Source organism: Melozone crissalis, unplaced genomic scaffold (genome assembly GCF_028551555.1).
Source record: "Melozone crissalis strain CALT ecotype California unplaced genomic scaffold, PUWL_Pcris_2 ptg000018l_1, whole genome shotgun sequence".
Taxonomy (NCBI): Eukaryota; Metazoa; Chordata; class Aves; order Passeriformes; family Passerellidae; genus Melozone; species Melozone crissalis.
In genome coordinates, this window is record NW_026535796.1 from 33,725,769 (window position 1) to 33,749,298 (window position 23,530).

At 49.3% G+C, this 23,530-nt stretch overlaps 1 protein-coding gene across 1 annotated transcript in view; it reads right to left on the reverse strand.

Annotated features, from left to right (window-relative positions):
• Positions 1-23,530, reverse strand: part of LTBP2 (latent transforming growth factor beta binding protein 2) — a 71,150-nt gene that overhangs the window by 41,616 nt on the left and 6,004 nt on the right. The window contains exons 2-3 of the mRNA XM_054275182.1: positions 21,158-21,228; positions 15,290-15,530 (exon numbers count right to left, since the gene is read on the reverse strand). Coding sequence (XP_054131157.1) covers positions 15,290-15,530; positions 21,158-21,228 — 312 coding nt within the window. The remainder of the gene's footprint in view (positions 1-15,289; positions 15,531-21,157; positions 21,229-23,530) is intronic.

Consider the following 23,530-nt stretch of genomic DNA (forward strand, 5'->3'; position numbering starts at 1 on the left):
TCCCTCCCAACCTTCAACAGTCCATGCTGGGCAGACAGGGACTGGCTTGCTTGAAGTGTCTCAGGAAATACACCTGAGCTCACCACAGCAGTACAGATCTGATCAGAAGCCATTAGCAATCCCTATCCACTTCATGGATCCTAATAAACATAGGGTCAGAGCTTGGCCAGTTCCCAGGGATCTGCACTGCCACAGGTTCTCTCAGTAGTGTGGCTGTCCTAGGGGGAAGGGTGAGGATGGGAAACAGATGGGGTAGCATAAAAACAGCAGCATGGAGCTTGTGTTACCATGCTCTATGCCTTGAGAAGAGGCAATGAACAGGCAGAGGAGTTTGACACTTCAAGCACTATGTTCCAGTCACTAAAAGTCCCAGGACCTCATACTCATTCAGTCTTACAGCCTCCCCCAGCATGGTATCACTCACTTCCACTCCTTCAGCCAGGCACGTGGCCAGCACACATCTCTGCAAAGAGGCAGTGGTCCCTTCTTTTACAGACAACTGCCTGCTCTTCTTCCATCAGAGCTGCTGACAACTTTCTCTGTGTCAGGGACAGCCTGTAGGGCAAAATCAGCAAGCAGACTCCAAGGACCCCTCTCCTTCTGGGCTGTCCTGTAGCACCCACCTCTGGAGATCACGGTGGCAGTGATCCAGGACAGAACATGGGGCAAGGAGGGAAGGCAGAGGGAGCAGAGTTCTCCTTCCAGGAGCATGGGTGTGAGCACTCCTGCTGATTTCTACCAGCTGAAAGGTCCAGCTGAGAGACCTCAATCACCTTTCCATGGAAACACCTATAGGTATTGGGTGCTTATCAAAATTAAGAGATTTGGGATGGGAGGGAGCTGTGCAGACAGATTGACCCCCATCTGCAACAGTTCTAAACTATCCAACAAGCACTTTTAGCTGCCCTATTCTGAGATGCAGGTCAATGGCCTGGGTTCTCTGTAAGCCTGAGGACACATGGCAGAAGTCAAGAGAACTAAGAGAGATCTGGTCCCCTACATTCTTGTGCTACATATCCCTGCAGGACCCAAATAACACTTGCATTCCATTCAGCAAGCGATCCCACACATCACCACAGCATTTTTGTGTGTAAACACTTTATTTTCAATGAATTTTGGTACCACTTGCACCCTGCTCTATATTTACTTCAGTCTTAGCAGGGTAGAGAAGGTACAAAAATATTGTATGCTCTGGATATCATGGCTCTGCTGCCAGTCCCAGATGAACCTACAAGGTGCCCTTTCTCTGAACAGAGCAGGTGAGTGATTTCCTGTCACTCCACTGAGGGCTGAGCTGGCAGACTCCCAGAAACTGCACAGATGGATAGGAGGACTTCTGTTTTCTGAATCAACAACAGGGTTTTTTTTAAAGCCTGCAATTTCAAGATTAGATACGCAGAGTCACAATAAGCAAGTCTAAATCACTGAGACTGAGGTATCTGGAAAACAATATTATTTTCCTAACCCACTGTATATAGAAACTATTTGCAAATCTCTGATCACTCCTGGTGATCATGGTTCTCTGGGTAAGCAAAAGCCAGAAGGAGTACAGGTGGGCAAACTGTTCTCTTAGTGACTTAACACCAGGCATCCTCCTTGGAGCTGGAGGCAAAGGTGGCAAACTCTTCAAAGCACTTCCCTCTCCCCAGCAGCAACACCTCAGTCTTTCCTGGATTTAGCTTCTATCGGCTGCTCTTCATCCAGCTGTTGACTTTGGCCAGAGTGCTAGTGAGCTGGGAAATGGTGGGGCTTTTTTCTATTTGTGTAAAAGAAATGCAGAGCCAAGTACCACAAGAGTATTACTGGTTTTTCATCCAGCCTGCCTCACCCTCTCCCCAGCCAAAGCTTGACAGTCCACAGCAGGGTGGATGGCTTGAGGCACTGTGGAGAGAGTGAGTCCTGGGCAGTGTGGTCAGCAGGGAGGGGCACTAACCCCAGACAAGGAAAGGACAGAGGAGATGAGGATTGGAAATTTACTCTTCCAGCTGGAAACAAATCTTCTCATGTTCATGCTGAAGATCAGGGAAAGATGACAGAGACTATTGAGACCTAAGGAGCAATTCTCAGAAGGGCAACAATAGCACTGGCCAAAATAAATCTGAAGATAAGCAGCTCAGAGAAGAAAATATCTTCCCAGGGTCCAGAAAACCCCATATCTGGGCCCAACAAGCTCCATCTCTCCAAATATAACCAGCTTGCTGCTTGGGATGCAGTTGCTGCCTCCAGGTACCCAGAAAGAAGACGTGCTGCCCGTGGGCTGGGAGCAGAGTCCATGGTAAGTGCCCCCCAGCTACTCCAGACTGCAGCCTGCATGTGCATCTCCACATGAGTGGGCTCAGCCAGGACAGGGACTGAGTCGTGCTCAACCCCTGATAACCTGCCAGGGCAACAGGCAGGTTCTCTCCTGGATTTTAAATGCTGAACAATATACTTGGTGTCTGTCTTGTCCATCTGCCTGTCCCTCTGGCAAGATGCCCTCCCTGCTTGGGGCCACAGGGACCAAAATCAGTGATTCACTTCCCCCTTTGTAATGCTCAGCAGTTGCTGATTTTCCACTAAAGCATAACAGAAGAATGGGCAGCCTTAACACCAGCATCTGTGTCTATGGGGGAAAGAGAAGCAGCCAGCCTTGGAAAGCAGTAAATTGACTGCAAACCAGAAACTTCCCCTTTCTTGGATTCCAAATAGGTTCCTCAGAAGGCAGAAAGGATTCAGGGCTCAGGCACAGGAGAGGCACTGCTTAGAGAGCACTCCAGTTTATTATCAATTAGCTCACAAACATGACAAGGAAGACAGCTCTGTTAAGACTCGGGAGGAGGGGGAAAACCACACCATACAAGGTACCTGATTTCACCCATATTAGGTCCATAAATCCTGGCTCAGTTTATTATCTCCAGGGGCAGCAGAAATACCACTGAAACCTGCCTGCTGTCCCTCCTGCTGGTGTCTTCAGCTCTGGTACCTACCATTGAAATGAGGAGTCCCTGAAGTCTGAAGCCCATGCTCCCCAGCATTTGATGGAAGGCAAGGGAAGTTTTCCTGCCCAGGAGAAGCAGTTGCCAGCCTCCACAGGAATAAGACCTTCCTGGGAGAGCCAAGCAGAATCTATGTACCATGAAGGCCACAAGAATGACTGCTTGGTGCCTTTGGGCCAGGTCCACAGACATCTACAGCCAGATGCCCTGCAAAACAGGACACGAGACACTGGCACCTGGACCATCGCAGGGACATGAAGGTGCAAGTCATTCAAATCTTTCTTCCCCTCCAAGACCTCTAGAGCTGCTGTTGGCAGAGTGTCACTGATGACACCCTTTGTGTGGGAGGGCACAAACAGCACTCACAAAGTGGGGCTGCAGGGCCAGGAACATGTGTCAGGCTCCCTGATGCACATTACACTCTGTCACTGGCACATGCAAAGAGTCATGTCAATCCAGCACCCAGGTGCCAGCCCTATACCACAGTGACGAAGAAGCTCTCAGAGAGCCCACATGGCTCTTATTTTGGGCTCTCACCTGTGCCACGTTGCAGGGGTAACTCCAGCTGCTTGCTCGACTTGACATATGTGCCAGTGGCTGGCCAAGATTTCTCTGAATCTCTCACTACAAACTGTAGCAGCAGATGTGCAAGTCCATGGGGCAGCAGAGTCACCAGCTGTCTGCTTCATGCCACCAAGCTCAGACTCCACCACCACCACCTTGGCATCTTCCTTCTTCTGGCCCCCAAAGCAGTGCCAGTGCTGCAGAGCCATCCTAGCTGGCTCCCAGCCTGCCATGTACTGTGTGAGAACAGAGAGACAGAGGACTGTGAACTCTAATTTTATCTGTTCAGGAGTTGCCAGACACCACATACGTAACTGAACCCCTCTAAGCCCACAGACAACTAACAAGTCCTTTTTAACCAGTTTCTTGGGATCCAATTTTCTCCTTAGCCAAAGTGGCTGCTCACACGCCTCCACACATCTCTTTGCTGACATTAAATGCCCTTCCTTTTCCACATGTGCCACACATGCCACCTGCCACTCTGTTGAATGCTCTTCTTCGCTCTCATGTATTAGGCAGTGAGCAACTGACTCCCTGGAAGAAGTCCAACTCTCCAAGCATGGGAACAGCACCTGCCTGGCCCAGCGAGGCTGCAGAAACATGCCCTGCTCAAGGACATGGCATCAGGTGGTCACCAGGAGCTGCAGACTGTGCATCCATCAGACCTTAGTGCTGATCCATTAAACGGCCAGAATAATGATTTCCAAATGCCAAATGTGATAAAGAGCTGTCTGCAATCTGCTTGTCTCCAGAGCTGAAGTGCAGGCCAAAGCCAAAAATAAAAATGCAGCCTGCAACTGCTCTGAGCTCCAAGTGGAGCCAACAGAGGAACCATGCCAGGTTACTTGATTACAAATGCCACATTTGGGCCATATCTTGAACACTCCATAGACTAAAACCGGGATTTCAGTGGAGAGGGAGACCAGGCATGGAACCACCTCTCTGTCAGAACTGCCCAGGATGGCCTGTGGTGCTCAGCTGCGCACTCCTTTGGGCTGGAACAGTGACAAAACTGCCTCAGTTGGCTTCCCTGCTGCATGGAGGGGCTGGTGCTGAGCAGCACAATCAACAGGCACAGCACTGCTGCCAAATGCAGTCACACAGGCAGTCTCACACCTTAGTGATTAGAGACACATGCAGAAGCATCCTAACAGCTGCCATCACACGCAGGTCTCCATCAGTGCCTATTGGAATACGAATCCCAATATTACCAGGTAGATTGTGCCTGGGCCAGTCTGACCCTTGCTGCTAGGCCAAAGGCAGCAACTGTGGTGTATCACCCCAGAGATACCTTTAGCTTGCTGGAGATTGCAGCTGGGCACTGAAACAAGTCCAGGCTTGGTAGGAACTCCGTTTACCTTAGGAGGGAAGGCTTCAGGCGATGGTGAGGAGGAAAAGGAGACAGATTCTGCCGGAGGGTTATATGCAGAGCTTTATTCCATGGTCACAGAGGTCTGAACGTAGGCAACAGCTCCAACAGAATCCCAAGTACATGGTCTCATTACCTTTTTAAGCTCCCGGGGGAGGGGGAGGGAAGGGGCAGGGTCTCAGGGGAGGATGACACCTAGACAGGCCAATGACCTCTGGGCATAGGGGCATCTTTTGAACTTGACCAACCACACCACGCCTTGCTGGAATGTTAAGCTTGATTGACAGGACTCACTCAGCAAGGGGGCGAGGGGGAAGGGAGAGAGGGATAGGCACACCTGGGAAGGGACCCGGAAGTCTAAAACAGGACATTACAGCACAACGCAACAGTGCCACCATCTCACTGCAGCCATCACACCATGGCCGCACCCTGTGCTCCACCACAAACCCCGGCACAAGCTGCTGGCACAGCCAGAGCTGGGCTGTCAGTCAGCAATGGGCTGTCAGTCACACAGTGGGCTGTCAGTCACACAGTGGGCAGTCAGTCACACAATGGGCTGTCAGTCACACAGTGGGCTGTCAGTCACACAGTGGGCAGTCAGTCACACAGTGGGCTGTCAGTCACATAGTGGGCTGTCAGTCACACAGTGGGCAGTCAGTCAGCAATGGGCTGTCAGTCACACAATGGGCTGTCAGTCACACAGTGGGCAGTCAGTCACACAGTGGGCAGTCAGTCACACAATGGGCTGTCAGTCACACAGTGGGCTGTCAGTCAGCAGTGGGCTGTCAGTCACACAATGGGCTGTCAGTCACACAACGGGCTGTCAGTCAGCAATGGGCTGTCAGTCAGCAATGGGCTGTCAGTCACACAGTGGGCTGTCAGTCACACAGTGAGCTGTCAGTCAGCAATGGGCTGTCAGTCACACAGTGGGCTGTCAGTCACATAGTGGGCTGTCAGTCAGCAATGGTCTGTCAGTCACACAGTGGGCTGTCAGTCACACAATGAGCTGTCAGTCACACACTGTGACCACCCCACCAAGGTTCAAGTCCCCACCAACCACAGCAATGCCTCCTCTGCCCCTCTCCTGCTCCCCACACTCCCCCGTACAGGGTCCTACCTGGCAGGGAAGGATCTGTGCTTAGGGCAGTGGCGTACAAGAGGAGAGGACAACACATCAACCTGTGCTTGTACACACAGAGCATGGATCTCCATCTCAAAGGGCCCTCTGTTTCCACAAGACACAACAGCTGCAAGCTGAGGGCCTGGCTGCCATCTAATGAAACCTGCTGGAGAGGCATCAGGCAGAGAAAAGCTCAACTCTGGCTGCAGGGAGGTCACTCATCTCCCCCCTAACACAGTGAGAAAACAAGCACATTTGAGTTTCATTTCCATCTTGTTGACTAGCAACACCCACCCCCTTCACTAGGCTGCCAGCTTCAAAGCCCTGAGAAAACACTTTAGCCTATTCATCCTTGCACCCACATGCACCCCTGGGAGTGGGGGGAGCCAGCTGCCTGCCCACTGCTCTACACAGGACACAGAGAGGGCTGGAAATGCCTCTCTCATCCCAGGCATGTGAGGGGGGGTGAGGAGTTTGTGGATGAACACACACACACAGCGTGAGAGCAACAACGTGAAGAGATGTGTGTAGTGCTCTCATCTGAAGAAGTGAAGGCTTTTCATCTACAGCAGGTGGTCTCCCACTCATCCTGGGAACACTGTAGATCTAAGACATATTTTAAGCTAAAATCATGGTTAAACACCCAGCAGGATGTCCTGGCCTTTGGATCTATTACCTCAGTGTTGTTAGGTCTTCTCACATTGCTCCATCCCCAGCCACACACAGGATTCCTGCACCTGCAGCACTCAATCCATGAGAGCTGAGCTGGGATGTAACCTTTGCTATCGACTCTTGAAGTCCCATTCCAGCTGAGGATCAGGGAATGAGCATCCCGGTGATTTTTAGTCTGTACTGTTCTGCACCGGCTCCGTCCCTCCACGTGCTCACTAGCCAAATGCCTAGTGGGTGTCTGGGAAGCAGGAACACTCCTGGCTACGTCAGCATGTGCCTGATGGCAAAGCCAGTGACTTCAGGAGTACCATGACCGTCAGTCTGCTCTAGACCTCTCTCACGTAGCCCTCAGCACCCACACCAAGGACTACAAGGGAGGAACACGTTTCCCAGACTCCTCATTGAGAAGGGATGTGGAGCCCTGCACCTGCTTTGGCAGTGCCTGGACTCCAGTTCAGCAACAACAGAGCTCCAAAGTCATGGAGAAGGCAAAGCTCCAGTGTCATTATCAACCTGTCATTGCATCCCTGGAATAGTTTGGCACATTGCTTTTTAGAAAGCCATACCATTGAAATATTATCACGACCACCCTGCCAAGGCTACAGGCAACCTAATACACTCTGCCCCATCCTGATAGCCTCAGCCTCCAAGTATGTTCCTCATCCTCCAAGGCCAACACTTGGCTCAGTTTTGCAGATGTGGGTCTGTTAACCATTCCACTCAGCTCCCTCCCTCCCTCAGAATTCTTTCCAATTTGTCAAGATCTTTTCTGGCAATAAAGAATACCTTGACTCAGAGCAGGAGCCCAGGGTGTACAGGGAAAAAAACTCATCTGACTTGGGTCCTAAGCACTGTCAGTCTCTGGTATGCACCACATGAATTACCCTCCATTGACTAATTTGCTTTTCACTTCTACCCTGAAAAATCCTAGCCTTTGCTTCCAGATTTCTTCCTTGCATAGAGGATATTTTTCCTTCAGCAGCAATAGATAGATAAGATTTTTCCAGCCTGAATGTCTTCTTAATTCCTGTCTAGATGTTTAGTTTCTGCTTAAATGAGAGCTTTCACACAGGTGGAAAAAAAATGAGGTGGTGTGGAGAGCAAGGTACCAATCCCACCAATCACCAAGAACTCAGGGCAGCATTTCTCAGGATGCTTCTGAAGAAAGCAAAAGAGAACAAGTAAATTTTATATGAAGACTTTTAGATCTTCATTTCAACCTCTTCTTGTATCAAATCAACTTCAATTAATCCCTTGTTTCCTGCTAGCACCGGTGATTTATGTGAAACATTCTCAACTAAAGAGAGCAGCTTTGATTTTAGTGAGGTACCAGTTTAAACCAAAAAAGGCAACACACAGTCAGGTATGAGAAACTGCAGCAATCCACAGGCACAAGGGAGCTGAAAGCAAGATAGATGGCAATCCAAATTCAGGCATTAGGAAAACTCTTCCCAGCATTTGATCATGTGGCCTTAGTGCTCTTCTAACCACTTTCTTTTTTATACAACTGCTATATAAATTGTATTGTCATAAATGTCCTAAATGATATATGTATAGTATATAAAATAGGCTATAAACTGGATTTTCTGTACTACCTTACCTACCACATGTACAATGTATTTGCCCTGCACCCTGCTCTCTTGCATGGAGTCTCAGATTGAGCTGACAGTAGCAGCACTCTCAGTTAGAAGGAAAAGTGCATTTGAACTGCCTAAAGGCTGCATTAAGCTACAGGAATGGCTCCCAAGGAGGTGCAGAAAAACCAGGTCTAATGTAAAGACCATATTTGGAGTTTTGAAAAGGGGCCTGAAAGCCAGCTATTCTCCTGCTGCTCTGAAGGGTATGCAACCCCCCAGAAAGTAAATACATAAAACATATAAACCAGAAGGGTGCTGACAACTTTAAAACACTAGAAAATAAAGCAACCGAATCTGGTGCCAGATTAGAGAAGGTATATCATGTAATTTAAAAATAGGAGGGGTTTTTTAATATAAGAAAAATGGCATTTACACTCCTCTTGAGTAGCTTGAGTTTTTCCTTTGGGCTTCTCATCCAGCTTGCCAAGGACTTTTGACTATGTCAAAGCAGGAAAGGGGCCTAGATCTGGAGCTTATGGAGATCTCATTGTCCTGAGTGACATATTTTCCTTTTCACATATTCTCACCCCGAGTGGCACTGGCTTTTTAGCTCCAATTTTTTAACAATGTCTCAGATATCTACTCAAAGTTGGCTTTGGATCAAGGAATGTAAATGTTTGGCTACCTTGTAAAAACCATACTACCAAAGGGAAGCACCTTAGAAAGCTGCAGTTAGGGCTTATCTGCACTGAGAAAATATGCCATTCAAGTGACAAGCACAGACATTGTAGTGGCACAAGGCTGGCACCGGTGTTCTACCCCGGGAATTCAACATTGTGTACTATGGATCTCCTGGGCTGGTCCCATACCAAATGAAGTGGGAAAGCTGCCACAGCCTATGCCACAGGAATGCACTTAAACAGGGGGATGCTTCTCATCAAGGTCTGCCTTTTTTTTTTCTCTGATATTTGGATATTAATAAATTGCAACACTCATAAATGTGGACTGAGTGACAATCATAAGTAGCAGAAGAGCAAAGATGCATTCAATAAGTATGTAGCTAGTACAGACCTCCTGCTGGTGCTAGACATATGATGGATAAACAGTCCTGGACACTCGTCAGCAACCCAAGTAAGGCAGTAAGCAAGTTCCCCTTTTTCTCATGAATGTGGAAAGTTCAAAGCTGGCAAGACAGGAGGCTCCAGATCCTGCTTTAACAATTAAGACAAATCTGCCTCTGTTTGGAGCAGCATCTTTAAAAAGCAAGTGACCTTGCGGTGAACTTTTTGTTCTATCTGCTAGTCCTCAATGACAACAAGCTCATCAAGCTGATTTTGCCAAGCCACAGTTCTCAATGTCGTGGTTTAAGTGGTGACCCCAGGGCAGACAGCTCTGTATCCATCCATGGGCTCCACTCCCCTTTGCAAAGGATCATGCTTGACATTTGACTACCACCAGGACAGGATTTTCAAATGAAAGAGAACAATTTTCAAATGGGGGGAAATACACTTTCTCCATCCAGCAACCTCTGCCACCTACCCAAGATCCTCCCATCTGTTTGCTCCCTGCTGTTCTAATCCTTTGCTTCCAGGAGAGAGAACAGAGATTTTGGCAGAGCCTGCCTGCTGGCATGAGGTTCCCAGTGTTCCCAGGCCAGGAGCGCTTGCCACAATTCCTCAAGGGCTGCATACAGCACTTCCTCTCATCAGGAAGGGAGGAGATGTCTCCTCCAGGGTGCTGCAGAGAGTCTGGGATCAGAAATCAGTGGGCCAGGCATGTTGCAACTCAGCCTTCTTCCTTTTCCACCCTGAAAACACCAGGCAACTCCCAACAACTGCCTTGCCTAAACAGAACCCTCTCAGAGCAGGAAGCTCCCTGCCCTCAAGAGCTTAGCTGCATTAAGCTGTCTGCACAGTGTCTCAGCACCTGACACCATAGCTATGTCCTTTTTCCCTTGCCTGCATCACTGGGGGAATGCTTTGCAGGTCCCAGACATCTCTGCTTCTCTTCCCAGACAAATGCCCATCACCCAGCACACCCCTCCCATCCAGGCAGCACAGCTCCCTTGCACACATGCTGGCTACAGATTTATATATCCCTGGCAGAAGGGACCTTCTGAGGTGGCAGCAACAGGACCCTCCACACACACTGCCACAGTCAAAGGCATCTGGTCAGCCATCCTGAGGGTAAGGGGCAAGGGAACAAACCCTTTCCACTCCCTGCTAAATAAACATGAATTCTGCTGATACTCCAGCCTTAGGAAAACAAAGCTGTTTCCATTTAGCTCAGCTTCTGGGCTGAGGTGCAACTCCACCCGCACAATCATCCATCAGGGCTTTGCTTCTCCAGGCAGAGATTCAGGCTGAGATCAAGAAGAGGGAGGGTTTGCAGCTAGTCCATGCTGGGAGGGCCTCTAACACCCCCAGGATTTTGCTCTCCAGAGCACTTGCTGTTCCACCCAGCACAGAATGGGGCCCTCTCAGCTTCTGCAGCAGCTAACAAGTCTCCACAGGCTCTCTTGGACACATGACTCCAAATCTGCACTGAGCCACAGACTGCTGAAGGGACTTGGGAAGTGGTACTCACTGCTTAGCCTATATTTCCAGGGATGACAGCTGGAGCATCACGAGCTCTGGTATCAGCAAAGTAGACTCAGATCTGCCTTTCTCCTAGCCTTGTCCTTCCCTGGGCAAGGGCTGAGCTCAAGTAAGACTGAATACATCTTCTTCTTCTTTAGGCCCAGGAGGAAGAGAGAATGCACACCATAGAGGCCAGCCCAGGATGGAGTGGTTCTTACCCAGTACCTCTCCAGACAGAAACACTGAGGGCTACAAGTAACTCGGCAGCACTGATGCCTGTGCTCAGCACAACATTCAAGCTGACCTTCAATCCACATTTTTCCAAGACTGCTAGCACACCCAGAAAAGGATCTATGACAGCTACAGTGGGAATGCCCACAGGTCCATTCACTAGCCCTCACATCTGGCAGGTGAAAATGCCAACCAAGCAGTACAACGAGTGCCATATGACTGGTACAGCCCTGTTGCTCAAGGAGCTGCCACTTCTCACCAAGGGTGAGGAGGTACCTGAGGGTAGAGGACTGACAGTAACACCTCTGCTGTCCCAGCTGTGCTTCCTGGGCTCTCCTGGCAGGGAAGCCACAGAAAGGCTACTGTGGTTCTGAAGCAGAACCAGAAGCATGTGCATACCAGAAGCAGAACCATGAAAACAGGCAGCTGTCTGGTCATGCTCTTCACCAACACTTTATGGGCTCCTACAGACTCCCAAAAATTTCCTACCTCCAGACCAAGTTAGTCCCCACAATTAAGGTACAGTCATGGTAAGCAGCAAGTCCGACTCGATGAGGACAAGAAATAATTTTAAAGCAGTCCCATCACTCAGGTAAGTGGGGAATATTTTGGTCCAGGCAGTTCCTAACTAATTCAGCTGGCTGCTCTCTTAACTCTCTCTCTGAAGACTCACTTCAAAACACATTGAAACCAATAGCAACCCAATTACTTCTTAGAGACCAGGTCTCTGTGGTGGATTCATGGGTTTTGTTGCATGTTTATAGGGAATCTAATATAGTACTGTTCTAGTGTATAGCTTCAGAGCTTCTGATACTTAGCTCTGTAGAAGCAAACACAAATAAAGGCAATATAGATGCAAATAAACAAAAATAGAATGCAAATTCACTCATGTGAGGATTGATTTCCTGTTTTGAAATAGCAACACAAGGCTAAGATGTCTATAAGCTCCTACTCTTGTTCAACTCCTGCTTGTAAGCAATGCCAATGTACAGGGAAGCTGGGGACTGGGTATTTGTCCTGGAACTCAGAGCCTTCTCACAACACTGACCTAGAATCACCAGTGTCCTCCATCCACAGAACCATTCAAGAACTTCTTCTACCTCTTCCTTATTGACAAATCAGACGAGTAAGCCAGCTCCTGTGAAATCATGCCAGGCTGACTAGAAAAAATCAGTGTCCACCAGCACAACCCGCCCTATCCTGGAGCAGACCATGGACCTGACAACCCAAGCTGTTCCTCTCACACTTTACAGTGAACTGAACTCCACTGAATGCAGCTCTGAGTTTGCAGCGCCTAAAACCCAATCCTCATACCTGCAAACATGAACAACCACTACCTAGCTCTTTTAAGACAAACTTCTTGCTTTTGCTGCTACAAAACTGTATGAAGAGAGCTTCATGCAAAAGCACAGAATGTACTTCAGTGGAAAGAGATGATGTTGTCACTGCAAGTTCAGACGAGTCTAAGAGTGTGGTTTCATGATACAAATAACCAACCTAGAGAAGTGACTTCCCCACCCCTCCTTTCCTCCCCTTCACTGCTAGACTTGCAGTTCTGTCCAATTATTTTGGTCTCATGATCTTCCAATAAGCCAATTTAGTCCACTGAAGTGGCAGAAAATTATCTTTGATTTTGCTGCGTTCATTTTTTTGCTGGTTTACTGAACTGAGCCCACTCACCCAGAGACCAGATGGGGACCAACAAGTGAAGCAATGGGAGGGCATGGCCAAGACCATGCCTTTGGCTGCAGATGCTCACTCTTACAGTAGGCTCTGCAGCTAGCTCAGAAGTTGGCATGCTGAAAGGGACATGCAAAAACTTTTGGGAAATTACTCTTCTAACAGCAACAAGGCTTTTAAGTTATGCAGTACCACATCATGTTATAAATTCCACAGAACACAGAAAAAATCCAAGTGACTGAGTTGTATAGAAGAGCACCCAGGGGCTGAAGAGAGGCATTTCAATGCAGACCAGTGGCAGGGTGCAGGCAGCCCTCCACCTGCCTGCAGAGCAGGGCTGGCAAACATTGCCTGGGCAGTGCAGCACTCAGAGGGGGGTGACAACTCCCTCTTGGAGAGACACACAGCAGCCTCAGTGAATCCTTCAGGATTCTCCAGCAGGCAGTCAGTGGTGGACATGTCCTGGTGTCCTACCTGTGGCCATTGCAAAGGGCAATAGTCAAATTCTCTCGCTGAAGCATGGGATGAAGGTGTCATCCTATGGCCTTCATGGACAGAGAAGGAGGAACAGCAGAGCACGGTCCTTAATGGAGTCCTGTTTCCTTGGGATAGTGCCAGGGGATTTAAGGTACGTTGGGCAGCTGGGCATTCAGCAATCCCAGCTCAGTGATCACTAGCTGCTATGTCTGACTGACTGCGCAAGAATGCTCTGCCAGTGCCTGCACAGCGCTCCGTCCTCTGTGCGGAGCCTGAGGTCATGTTCCCTACAGGGAAAGCCTTCAACAGGTGCTGTATCTCCAAGGACACTGCTCTCCCTCCCCTCCAGCCCCTCCTCACAGAGTGGTAGCACAGAGGGGTAGGAGGAGGTCATCACCATAGGGAAACTCATCAGCAATGCCCAGGGTTACAGGCACATGAGAGGGCTGTGTGCTCACGTGGGCAGCAAGCCTCTCTTAGAGCAGCAATGACAGGGGCTTGGTCACCTCTCCCTGCCAGCATCACCTCTGCCTTTGCTCGGTTTGGTTTCTATCAGATAGTCTCCCATTTGGGCACAAGATAAGTCAGTTTCAGTGAACTACTCGGTGCCAGTAAAATCTTAGCCAGTCATTTGAGCCTCTCCAAAACTGTTGACAGCCAAGGGTCTAGAATTGTCTCCAGCCCGTGCATTGCCTCTGTTTCAAAAGAGACAGAAAGGCAGTAGCTACTGTAGGGCCAATGGGCATGTTGGAAACAACCTGCAGGAAAATAGAAAAGCAAAGGCCAAATTGCACTCTCAGGCAGCTCAAAGTGATGTTGACAGAGAAAGCCAAAAGTTCAGAGAAGATGAAGGAAAAACTGAAGTTACATCCCAGTTAAACACCTGTAATTTGCTGTAATGTCTTCCTGATTGTGACAGAGGAGCTCCTCCTGGAAGCAATGAGAAAATTCTCTGCTTTAGTGGCTACCAACAAAACCAGTCTTTCTGGCCCAGCAATTGACTGAACAGCTCCAAGAAACACAGGGGCCTTTAGGGGTGATGCAGTCTAACAATTTGCTCCCACATTCATGGACTCTTATAGAGAAGTGGAGATGGTCTAAAAAAACCCAAACAAGTAATATGTGTGGGTTATTGTAGCAGGCACTACTCTCAATGCTCCATCCCCAAAAAGATGTTGGCACAGTAGTAGTGCTTATTAGGGAAAGACACCTCTCCCATCTTTACTGCCTCATTCAGTAAAAACAGCTCCAGCTCCAGCAGGGTGTCGCAAAACACAAAGTTTTGTGAAGCAGTGGTAGCTCAGGTACAGGAGCATCTCAGCACTGATCTGAGGCAGGTGCACTGAAGCCGTAGGTCCTTCCTCTCAGAAAAGACTAGACGATGCCACAGTTGTCATTCTGAGCTTAACACACTCCTCACACTCCCCCCTGCATGGACCTCTGAGCTCCAGCAGCTCCACCTTTGCTTCTGTACCCAATATGCAGGCATCTGCCTGAGTGCCAAAATGACCTAAACCAAAGCAAAATTACTCAGAAATACAGAACAAATGGTTCAATAATTGCTAGAGTCTGCCAGGAGACATCTGTGAGTGTCGTTGTTTTGCTAATACCAGCACTTACAAGCACACCTCAGGTGTTCTCTTCTGTCGGTACTACCTGGATATATTGCTCTAAACATATCCTCTTGGGAAAGAGATTTACCTACCACTCGTCTGTCCACCCTGCTGCTACCATGAAGGCTATTCACCAGCAGGACAAGGGCAAACTGATGACATTCACAGTTCTCCTCCCTCATGGGATCATCATTAGCCCATCCCATTCCTGTGTAGCCAGGGGACTGTGACAAAGTGCTGGAAACAAACTGAGTCCCTTGAAGGGACATCAGGACCTGACCCCCTTATGTCAGCTACTACAGCCTATGGAGGAGTGCTCATCAAGAGCCAGGTTGCCTGGTCTCATGAAGCAGAGGCCGTGGCCCAGCTGACCAAGGTGTTACCTGCCTGAGGGATGGGCACAGCATGACGCCAGGACTCAGTTTGACTTACACAGCTGGGACGTGCCGTGGGATGGGCGCCTGAGCCCCGTGCGGGGAGGCATCCCGCCCCACTGTGCTGGTCCTCCTCCGGAGGGAGCCTGCGGGGGGCTGGAAGGCAGCGGCACCAGGCGGGTGGTACTCCTGCTCAGGAACAACTTCTTCACAGCGGGAGCCCTGGAAGCCTGAGCGGCAGGTACAGACCTGGGGGCGGCTGCAGGAGCCCTTGTTCTGGCACGGCGGGTCGCAGACAGCTGAGGAGACACAGAAAGGCAGTTAGTGCACACAGGACTTGAGCCCCATGGTGACACCCAGCTGGGGCAGCACAACTGGGACAGTCCCATCTCATCTCTACAGGCAGGTGACCCTCACAGCTTTGGTGTTACAATACTGTCAGCCCCTAACACAAGGTCACCTCTGTTCTCCACACTGGTCTCTGCAGAGCTCTTTTCCAGCAAGGCTCATTTCAGAAAGTTCAGAAATGAGCAGCCTGGCCTGCAGAGAGCACATGGCTGCCAGCATTGCCCAGAGTGCTCTGGACAGGAATAGCTCCTAATTCACAAAGCAAAGGATTGCATGTTACCTTTAGTCAGTTTTGGGGTCTGATTTGCACATTGCCCCTGGCCTGTCCCCTTCAGTGCTCTCCAGCTTTCCTTCCACGGCTGATTTTGGAGTCACTCAAATTCCTCCACTGCTATGGGGACTTACAGTTCATTAACCTTATGCCTAAATCAACCTCTGAGCCTGTGTGTTCCTAATTACAGCACATCAGCTTCAGTTTGCACCCCGGGAGGAAAGTGCTATTAATTATACACAGGACCCTAACACTTCCCAAGTCAACAGATGCCAAATTGGGTTTATGACCCAGGCAGTGGCAGCCAGGAATCCACAGATTGCTCCAGTAGGACTGGGTTCATTGTTCTGTGCAAGGGTAATTGAAAAGGCACTGGAAAACAGTGTTGTCCTTCAAAGAAACAAGGTGCCAGCTGGTCAAAGGGTAATAAAACCTGGTTGGACAACACAAGGTTGACACCAACCTCCAGCCACATGGAAACCCTGTGAATGGGTTTCAACCTATGAAGCCACTGCTTCTGCTGAAATCCCCTCTCCCAGGACTGCCCTAGGGAGACTGCAGGGGCATCTCACCACCTTTACACACAGCTGCAGGGCTTTCAAGAGCATGTCCCTCCCCTTCTGGCTGGGCTCTCCACTCCTGTGAGATACAAGCATGCCTGTGAGAAACACTGCTTCTGGACAACAAACATACAGACAGCTCGTTCCTCATGTGCCATCCACACATCATCCTGCTGTCATCAAGTGAGAGAAGTCCTTATGCAGACACTTGAATTCTTTTCCCTGCAGCATAGCCCCCACAACCCTTCCCTCATCCCAAAACTAGCCTGCTATCAACTTTTCCTAACTAGATCAAGGATATGCTCACTGCAATGCTTCATGTGACATTTATTACCATGTTAACACTCAGGAAGAGAGGGAGATCTCAAGGAAAAGGAGACCCCAAGTCACGTAAGGCTGTATAGGTTAAAGCCAGAGGTTTTGATGAAATCTCCCAGTAAAATAAATCAGCCAACACTGCAGTCCCTGGAACAGGGACAAGGTCCTAGTCAGGCAGGAATTAAGCGTCTCTGGGAAGTCTGGCACTCCAGAAGTTGGTGTAATTTATAATACAAAACTCAGCTGTGATTTAAATAGGCTGCCAGTCCCTACTGTTATCTCCCAATAAATGCCTGTTTTTTAACAAAGGCCACCAGCTCAGGAAGCCTGCCATTGAAAACAACTACTTCACAGGCTGAAATACTGCAGAGCCACGATGCTGGGACCTGGAACCACAGCAGTTCTCACAACCTCTCCCACCAACAGAGTCACCTTGGACTGTACCCTTCAGCAGGAAAGTGCTGATAAGTGACCAGGCACTCTAAAAAGCCCCTAAGGCAGTTTACATAGAGAAGAGGAAGAAGGGAATGAGATTAGTCTTCTGGTCTCTTCAAGAAGGATGAATGGGGAGCTGCCCTAGCTGAAATATTTCAGCTCTAGGATTAATCCCCTTCCTAGTTGCTTTTACAGACTCGGGGGAAACTTGAAAGAGCTTTAAAATTTGCTGGCTTCCACTCAGTTCAGCTATGCAATACAAAGAGAGCAGATCAGTCAGTGGCAGCACTGCCAGTGACAAGTGTGTGAAATCATCAGTCAGGCCCCCCAAACCATAACATTAGCTGAAGAAACAAGATGGTTAAAATACACATATATATTTGAAATCTTTCTCTTTGCTTTCTGTTTTCTGACCTCAGGGGTTACTTTGAGGTGCTGCTCCCCAGCTCGGGGTACTATAAACAGTTTCTGTTAAGATGACAGGCACTCATTTCTTCTCACTGAAGCCTCATGCAATCACCTCTTCCAGGAGCTGGGAATTAGGGGAAACAAAAATAGCCATCCCAAAACTCTTAATAAAAGAATAAGACTTGGAACACTGCTGAAGTATCACTAACAGAAAATGTAGTTTGTTCAAGACCATCTAGCAGTGCCCTCACGGGTCAAGTCTAGTCTTTAGTGCATGAGGTAAGTCCTCCCAGCAAGGTCACACAGCAGGGATGACTGTGGCATGACTCTGACCACCCAGCCAGGCCTGTCAGAGGGGAATGCCACCAAGTTCAGCCCAGCTTTGCTTTGCAGGCACACCTGGCCCAGGGTTGAGCAATGACATGCAAGGTAACAATTCAATTACTGAGTCCCTGAAGCTCTGCTCATGCTCTTCATCTAGGAGAGTGATGCAGATCTTCACTGCAAGCAGCTCCTGTGCAGTTCCACTTAAAATGCAGAGGAACCTGTCCATCAGCCAAGGCCTGATAGGAAAACTGAGAAGGTGCTGACGGACTTGTACCACTGGGGTTATTGAGTCCACTTTCTCATGGAAAAGTTCTAACTTGGAACTTCTCAGTTCTAACTTATGGCTCTGACTGTGGGAGCACTCCCAGAAGGGATGGACAGTTTACCACAAGTGAGATCTGTGCAGAGTGACAGGGAGGTGGATCAACAGAAATGCAAGAATAACAGAGAGAAAACAGAACTTCAGTGAAAAACAGCCAGGGTTCAAAAAACCCTATAGCCACTGTTCAGAAGAAAGACAAATGAAGAGGCATGTGAATGTCATTTTGCAGATGTGGAAAAGCCCCAGGGATGCTAATGGGACTGTCTGAAGTCACGCTGTGAGGCCACAGCAGAGCCAGAGACTCAGCCTGGAATCCCTGTACCTTTATTCACCATCTTAACTGCAAGACCATCTGTATAAGATTGGAAAGTGCATTAGTTTATTTAGTCCTTCCTGACACACTGATTAAAAATGTTTCTTTTAAATTTTAAAATATTCCAGTCAGGAAAAAAGCTCATGCTGCATTCCCAGCCCAGGTTACTATCTCTGGAAGCAGCAAAGAACTATCATGAGTAATGCTGATGAAAGTGGAGGCTGATAAACTAACATGGGGAGGCTGAGCATGATGAGCTAATAGGCAGCAGCTAAATTACTGACAAGTGTACGCTGCAGCCACTGCAGCCCCGAAAATGTGGGCAGTGCAAGGGGGCATCTGGCTCCTTGTGTATACAGGTTTCTTCTCCACCAAAATAAGAACATAATGGCCAGAGTCTCACTCCAGAACAAAGTTAAGCAGGCAGGAGGTTGAGCCCTTCAGGCCTACATTCAGATGCAGCTCCCTATCCCTAAAGGCCCCTTCTGTGAGAGGACTCTGGAGCCTCACGACGCACAGTCCCTGTTTGCAGCTCAATGGCATCACCTGGCAGCCTGGGAGCAGAGGTCACAGGGATCTCTGCAAATAGCCATGGTCTTCCTCCTAAACTCCCTTAGCTCATTTCCGTCTTCCCAGGAGATGTTGTTGCTCCAGGGAAAGATATTTCTCTGTTTATCTTCCCAGTCACAGACTGTCTGAAAATTCCACAAGTCCTCACTGCAACTTTGGTCCTCAAATCTGAAACATACTGACAGACACTTTTCTAAGGCTGGAGTTAGGTCATATGCAGGGATATTGAAAGAATAAAGTGCCTACAAAAGCATGGGTGAAGGAAGAAACCACCACCCTTGGTAGGTGAGAGGAAGTAGATTATGGCAACAATTTGACATGTTCTCTGTCCTGTACCTCAAGGCTCAAATCCTTGAAAACCAAGTATCTGTACAACACCTGAATACTAATTCTTTCATGTTTCATCACTCTTAAGAGGTTCTCTCTGGCTGCATTTCTACCCCACTGACTTCCTTGATATGCCACATATCAAAGACCATGGGAACAGATATTAAACAGCATTACACTGCAGAAACTTAATGGGGATGGGCTGTCCAGCTTGCCTTGGCAGCTTTAAAAACAGCTGTATGTCTCCAGCAGCTTGAGTTCCAGCAGAAAAGCTCAGGGAAGGAGGTAGCTGGGAATTAAATTATGTTTACACATCACCAGTCTCCACCGAAGTCCTGGCTGAGCTTTACCGTCCCCGGTCAGGGGGACACTGTCAGGCCTGATCATGTTGACACTGTCCTTTTAATGAATCCTTGGGAACAAGGGCTCAGCACCTGAGCAATCACCAGGCAGCCCGCGTGGCTGCGAGCCCAGATCCACTGCTCCTACCAAAATCCCTAATGAGAGAAAGATGCTGCCATGGCTGGCCCGCGCTGTGTTTACAGACACTGTCTGGCAGCACAGCACGCTCTCTACCGTTTGGCTTCTGCCGGAGGGGGGAGAGGGAGAAGGGAGGTGAGTCAGCCCTTGGCCCCCTGCTCCCAAACAGGATCGCGAATGCAATCACCCCGGCACGGCCAGAGCGCCGTGAGATCCCGCGGCAAACAAAGCTGAGCCTCACATCTGGGCAGCTGCTGCTGCCGCCCCAGCAGAGGCAGATGCTGTCGCTGTTGTGGGCCGGGCGTTCCCCCCGGCCGTGCTCCAGCCCCCAGAGCTGACAGAGAGCCACAGGCAGCCGCGCACCTCCCTGGCACCAGGCAGGTGCACGGGGCCAGCAGGGCCTCCAAAGGCCACGGATGGGCTGCTGGGGCAGCCCTGCTGTTCAGGGACAGGGGCCACACAGGGGCTGCTCAGAGCTGAGGAGCTACTGAGGATGGAGGTGGCAGCTCACTTGTCTCTGGTATGCACTGTCTCTGGTTGCACTGGTGCCTACCCGAACATCTCTCCAGGGCTGTGTCAGGGAGCCCACAGTGACCACAGCCCACAGGGCCGTACCAGCGCTGCCTGGGTGAGCAGAGCACCTCATGCTTCCTCTGTGGGTAGGCAGGAGGGTCCTGGCCAGGCAGTTTGCACTGCAGGAGCGCCCTGTGCCTCACTGCCATCTTAGGCACCTCATGCTCCAGCCCCACCCATCCCAGCCCTTGTGCCAAACCCATTAATTGCTTTTGTTAATAGCACTCAGATAATTTGCAGCCCTGATTCCCCACTCAGCATCAGCAGCGCTCACCCACATGAGCACAGCCCCAGTGTGCTGGTTCCCAGCTGCTGGGACTCTCACAGACCCGTCTTTGCTCCAAGCAGGACAGGTGAGAGCCCAAGGCTCAAAACTCACACACAAACTGGCCACTGCAATACTCTGCCCCAACAAGATCCTGCCATGGATAGACACTAGTAACAATAATGAAATAAAACCATAATTATTCTACTCCAACTTTGCTGGCAGACAGGAAGAGCTGACCTATAGCCTGGCAGTCCCACAGCAAGGCTTTGGCACTGCCTCCACAGACCCCAGGATTTATCTCCTGCCCTGGCACAGTGCATGGGCAGTGTGTGGGGTCACAGAAGTATTCAAGCACTTTTTAGAGGTGCATCCTGAGACTTGCACTGGCTGAGACTCTCATACTCACGTTTGATGCAGCGGTTTGTGCCTGGAGCTGTGGTCCATCCTGGGCAACACTGTCTGCCACAGACATTTGGCCTAAGCAGAGAGACAAAGCAGTGTGGTTAGGAGAGGGGGAAGCTGAGGTCTTGCTGCAGCCATCACCTCTGAGTCACCCACAAAATTATTTCCTGCAGCATCTGATATTTCCTTCCAGATGGACCGGCAGCTGAGATCAAAACCGATGGGACAAGGGCTGAGTTGTTTAAGTGTTTGGAAAAGAAACCCCCAAGGACTGTGAATGCTGCAGTGTGAGCGATCCCTGAGAGAGGAGCTCCCTTTTGAACTGGCATTATGCTGGATTCCTGGCACAGCACTCAGAGGAACCATTTTCCTCCTGAGAGCAATTGGAGGCCAGCAGCCAGAGATCATTAAAGATCTCATGGTTCTCCGTGGTATTGGGGTGTAAATTGGGCCCAATTTCAACTTTGGTCATAGTATCTTGCCCCTGCCAATGTCCTGAGCTGCTCCAGCTGAGAACAACACTCCATTCTCCACCTAACTGCTGCTGCCTGCTGCTGTTCACTGCCCAGCCCTGCCCTGGCGGGGATGGCACATCAGAAGCCACACTCTGGGATGCTCCCCAGCTTGCTCTCCCTTTGCAAGCACCCCAGTCCTGCCTTTGTGATCTGTCTCTAGTGCAGTGACCCAGGGCGCTGAGGACTCTCTGGTGCTATGAAATTTGTGTCTACCTGATGTGCACAGAGCTACACTAATTCCAAGATGCTGAAATCATTTCCACGAGTGTTGGGTCCAGGATTTAGCTGCAGTTACTTTTTGACTGCCCTTACATAAATGATATCATCCCCTCCTCTCCTTTCTTGTCTCTTTTCAGGTAGGGATGACTGATACAACTATCACAGACAGTGCTGGGCATCTAAGGGGTGCTCTGCAATGCCCAAGCAGGCAGCTAATGCTGCTTCCTCTGGTCACATCATATTTAAGTGTCCATAATGAGAAGGAATAACAAGTTGCAGGGTGCTCTCCAAGAGTATTAATCATCATGGAGGGAAGATTTTAGAAATAGGTAACCTTTGCATGTCAAGGTAGATGAGAAAGAACAGTTGTCAAAAGATAGAAACTTAGAAATAGCCAGAAAGCTCTGGAAATCCTCTGGAAAAGAAGTGGAAAGTATGGTTTATTTCTAATGCTGGACAAGGCAGTCAGAGCTGCTGACAGAATTTACAGGAACCACAGAAACATGCACATTTGTCTTCTGGGTTGACTTTAACATGAACACAGCAGGGTCAGAGGAAGATCCTGCTCTAAACTGGCATCCTCCAGACTCCTGCATCCACATGGCCCGAGATGGGACTCCAGAAGTGCCAGGGCTCAAGCTGTGGGGCTCTCTTTAGGAGAGTCAAGGACAGTGGGTGGCAGGAGAGCCAAGGATAGTGGGTGGCACCACAGCCAAGGATTGTTCTGGTGCTCACAAATGAAGCTGCCTGCAGAGGTACAATTGCTACATGTGGGAAAGGGAAGTGGTCTGAGAAGACACATCATTTAAAAGTGTTACCTAGTCCTTCAGGATCAATATTGTATTAATCTAGGTAAATTTTTATAGGGAGAAAGCATTTAAATTCCCTTGGTGCAACTTCTGCATGCAGAACAAGTCAAAGTAATTCTAGCACGCACTTGTATCTGCTCTGGCTGGGTAAAATCACCAATTTCCAGCATTTTGTCTGTCAACTCAAAGAGATGTATGAGTCTCTTCCTTAAGACATCCTCAGAATGCATCCATTAAAAAAAAAAACAAAAAGCCTTCCTTTATTTACTGCATAAGAGCTCACAAGGTCTTAAACACTTTCAAGGTGTCCTGATCAGTAAAAAGAGAAAACTATTGAGCTGGAGCAGGTCTTTGGATAATTAAGGTCCTGAGAGGGATTCTGCTCCAAGCAGCAGCATAAGCAGCTTTGCTTAGACTGTCACAGCTCCCATTCTTCCTTTGGCACAGGTGAAACACATCTCATAAGTCATATTCAGTCTCTTCAGTGAGCAAAGCCCTTGCCCTTTCCCACCTCAACTTATGCAAAAAATCATGTTTCTTGTGGGCAAAATAGCTGCTCTCAATGCCACCACCAAGCCAGCAGTCATAGGAGAAAAGATCCAAGGCTCAAATAGACAGGCGCCCAAGCCTGAGCAGACCAGGCCACTCCTGGAGTCATGAAACCCCTGTTGGGCTCAGCACAGCTCCCTCCTCAATAGAGCCCCTCTGTGTCACTGCCAGCCCCAGACATGAGCTGCCAGCCCCAGGGGAAGGGCTGGTGTTGATGCCAGCACCAACCAGAGCGATGCTCCTGGAGGGAGGACAGCCTGGCAGGGCTGCCCTCAGGGGCAGGGG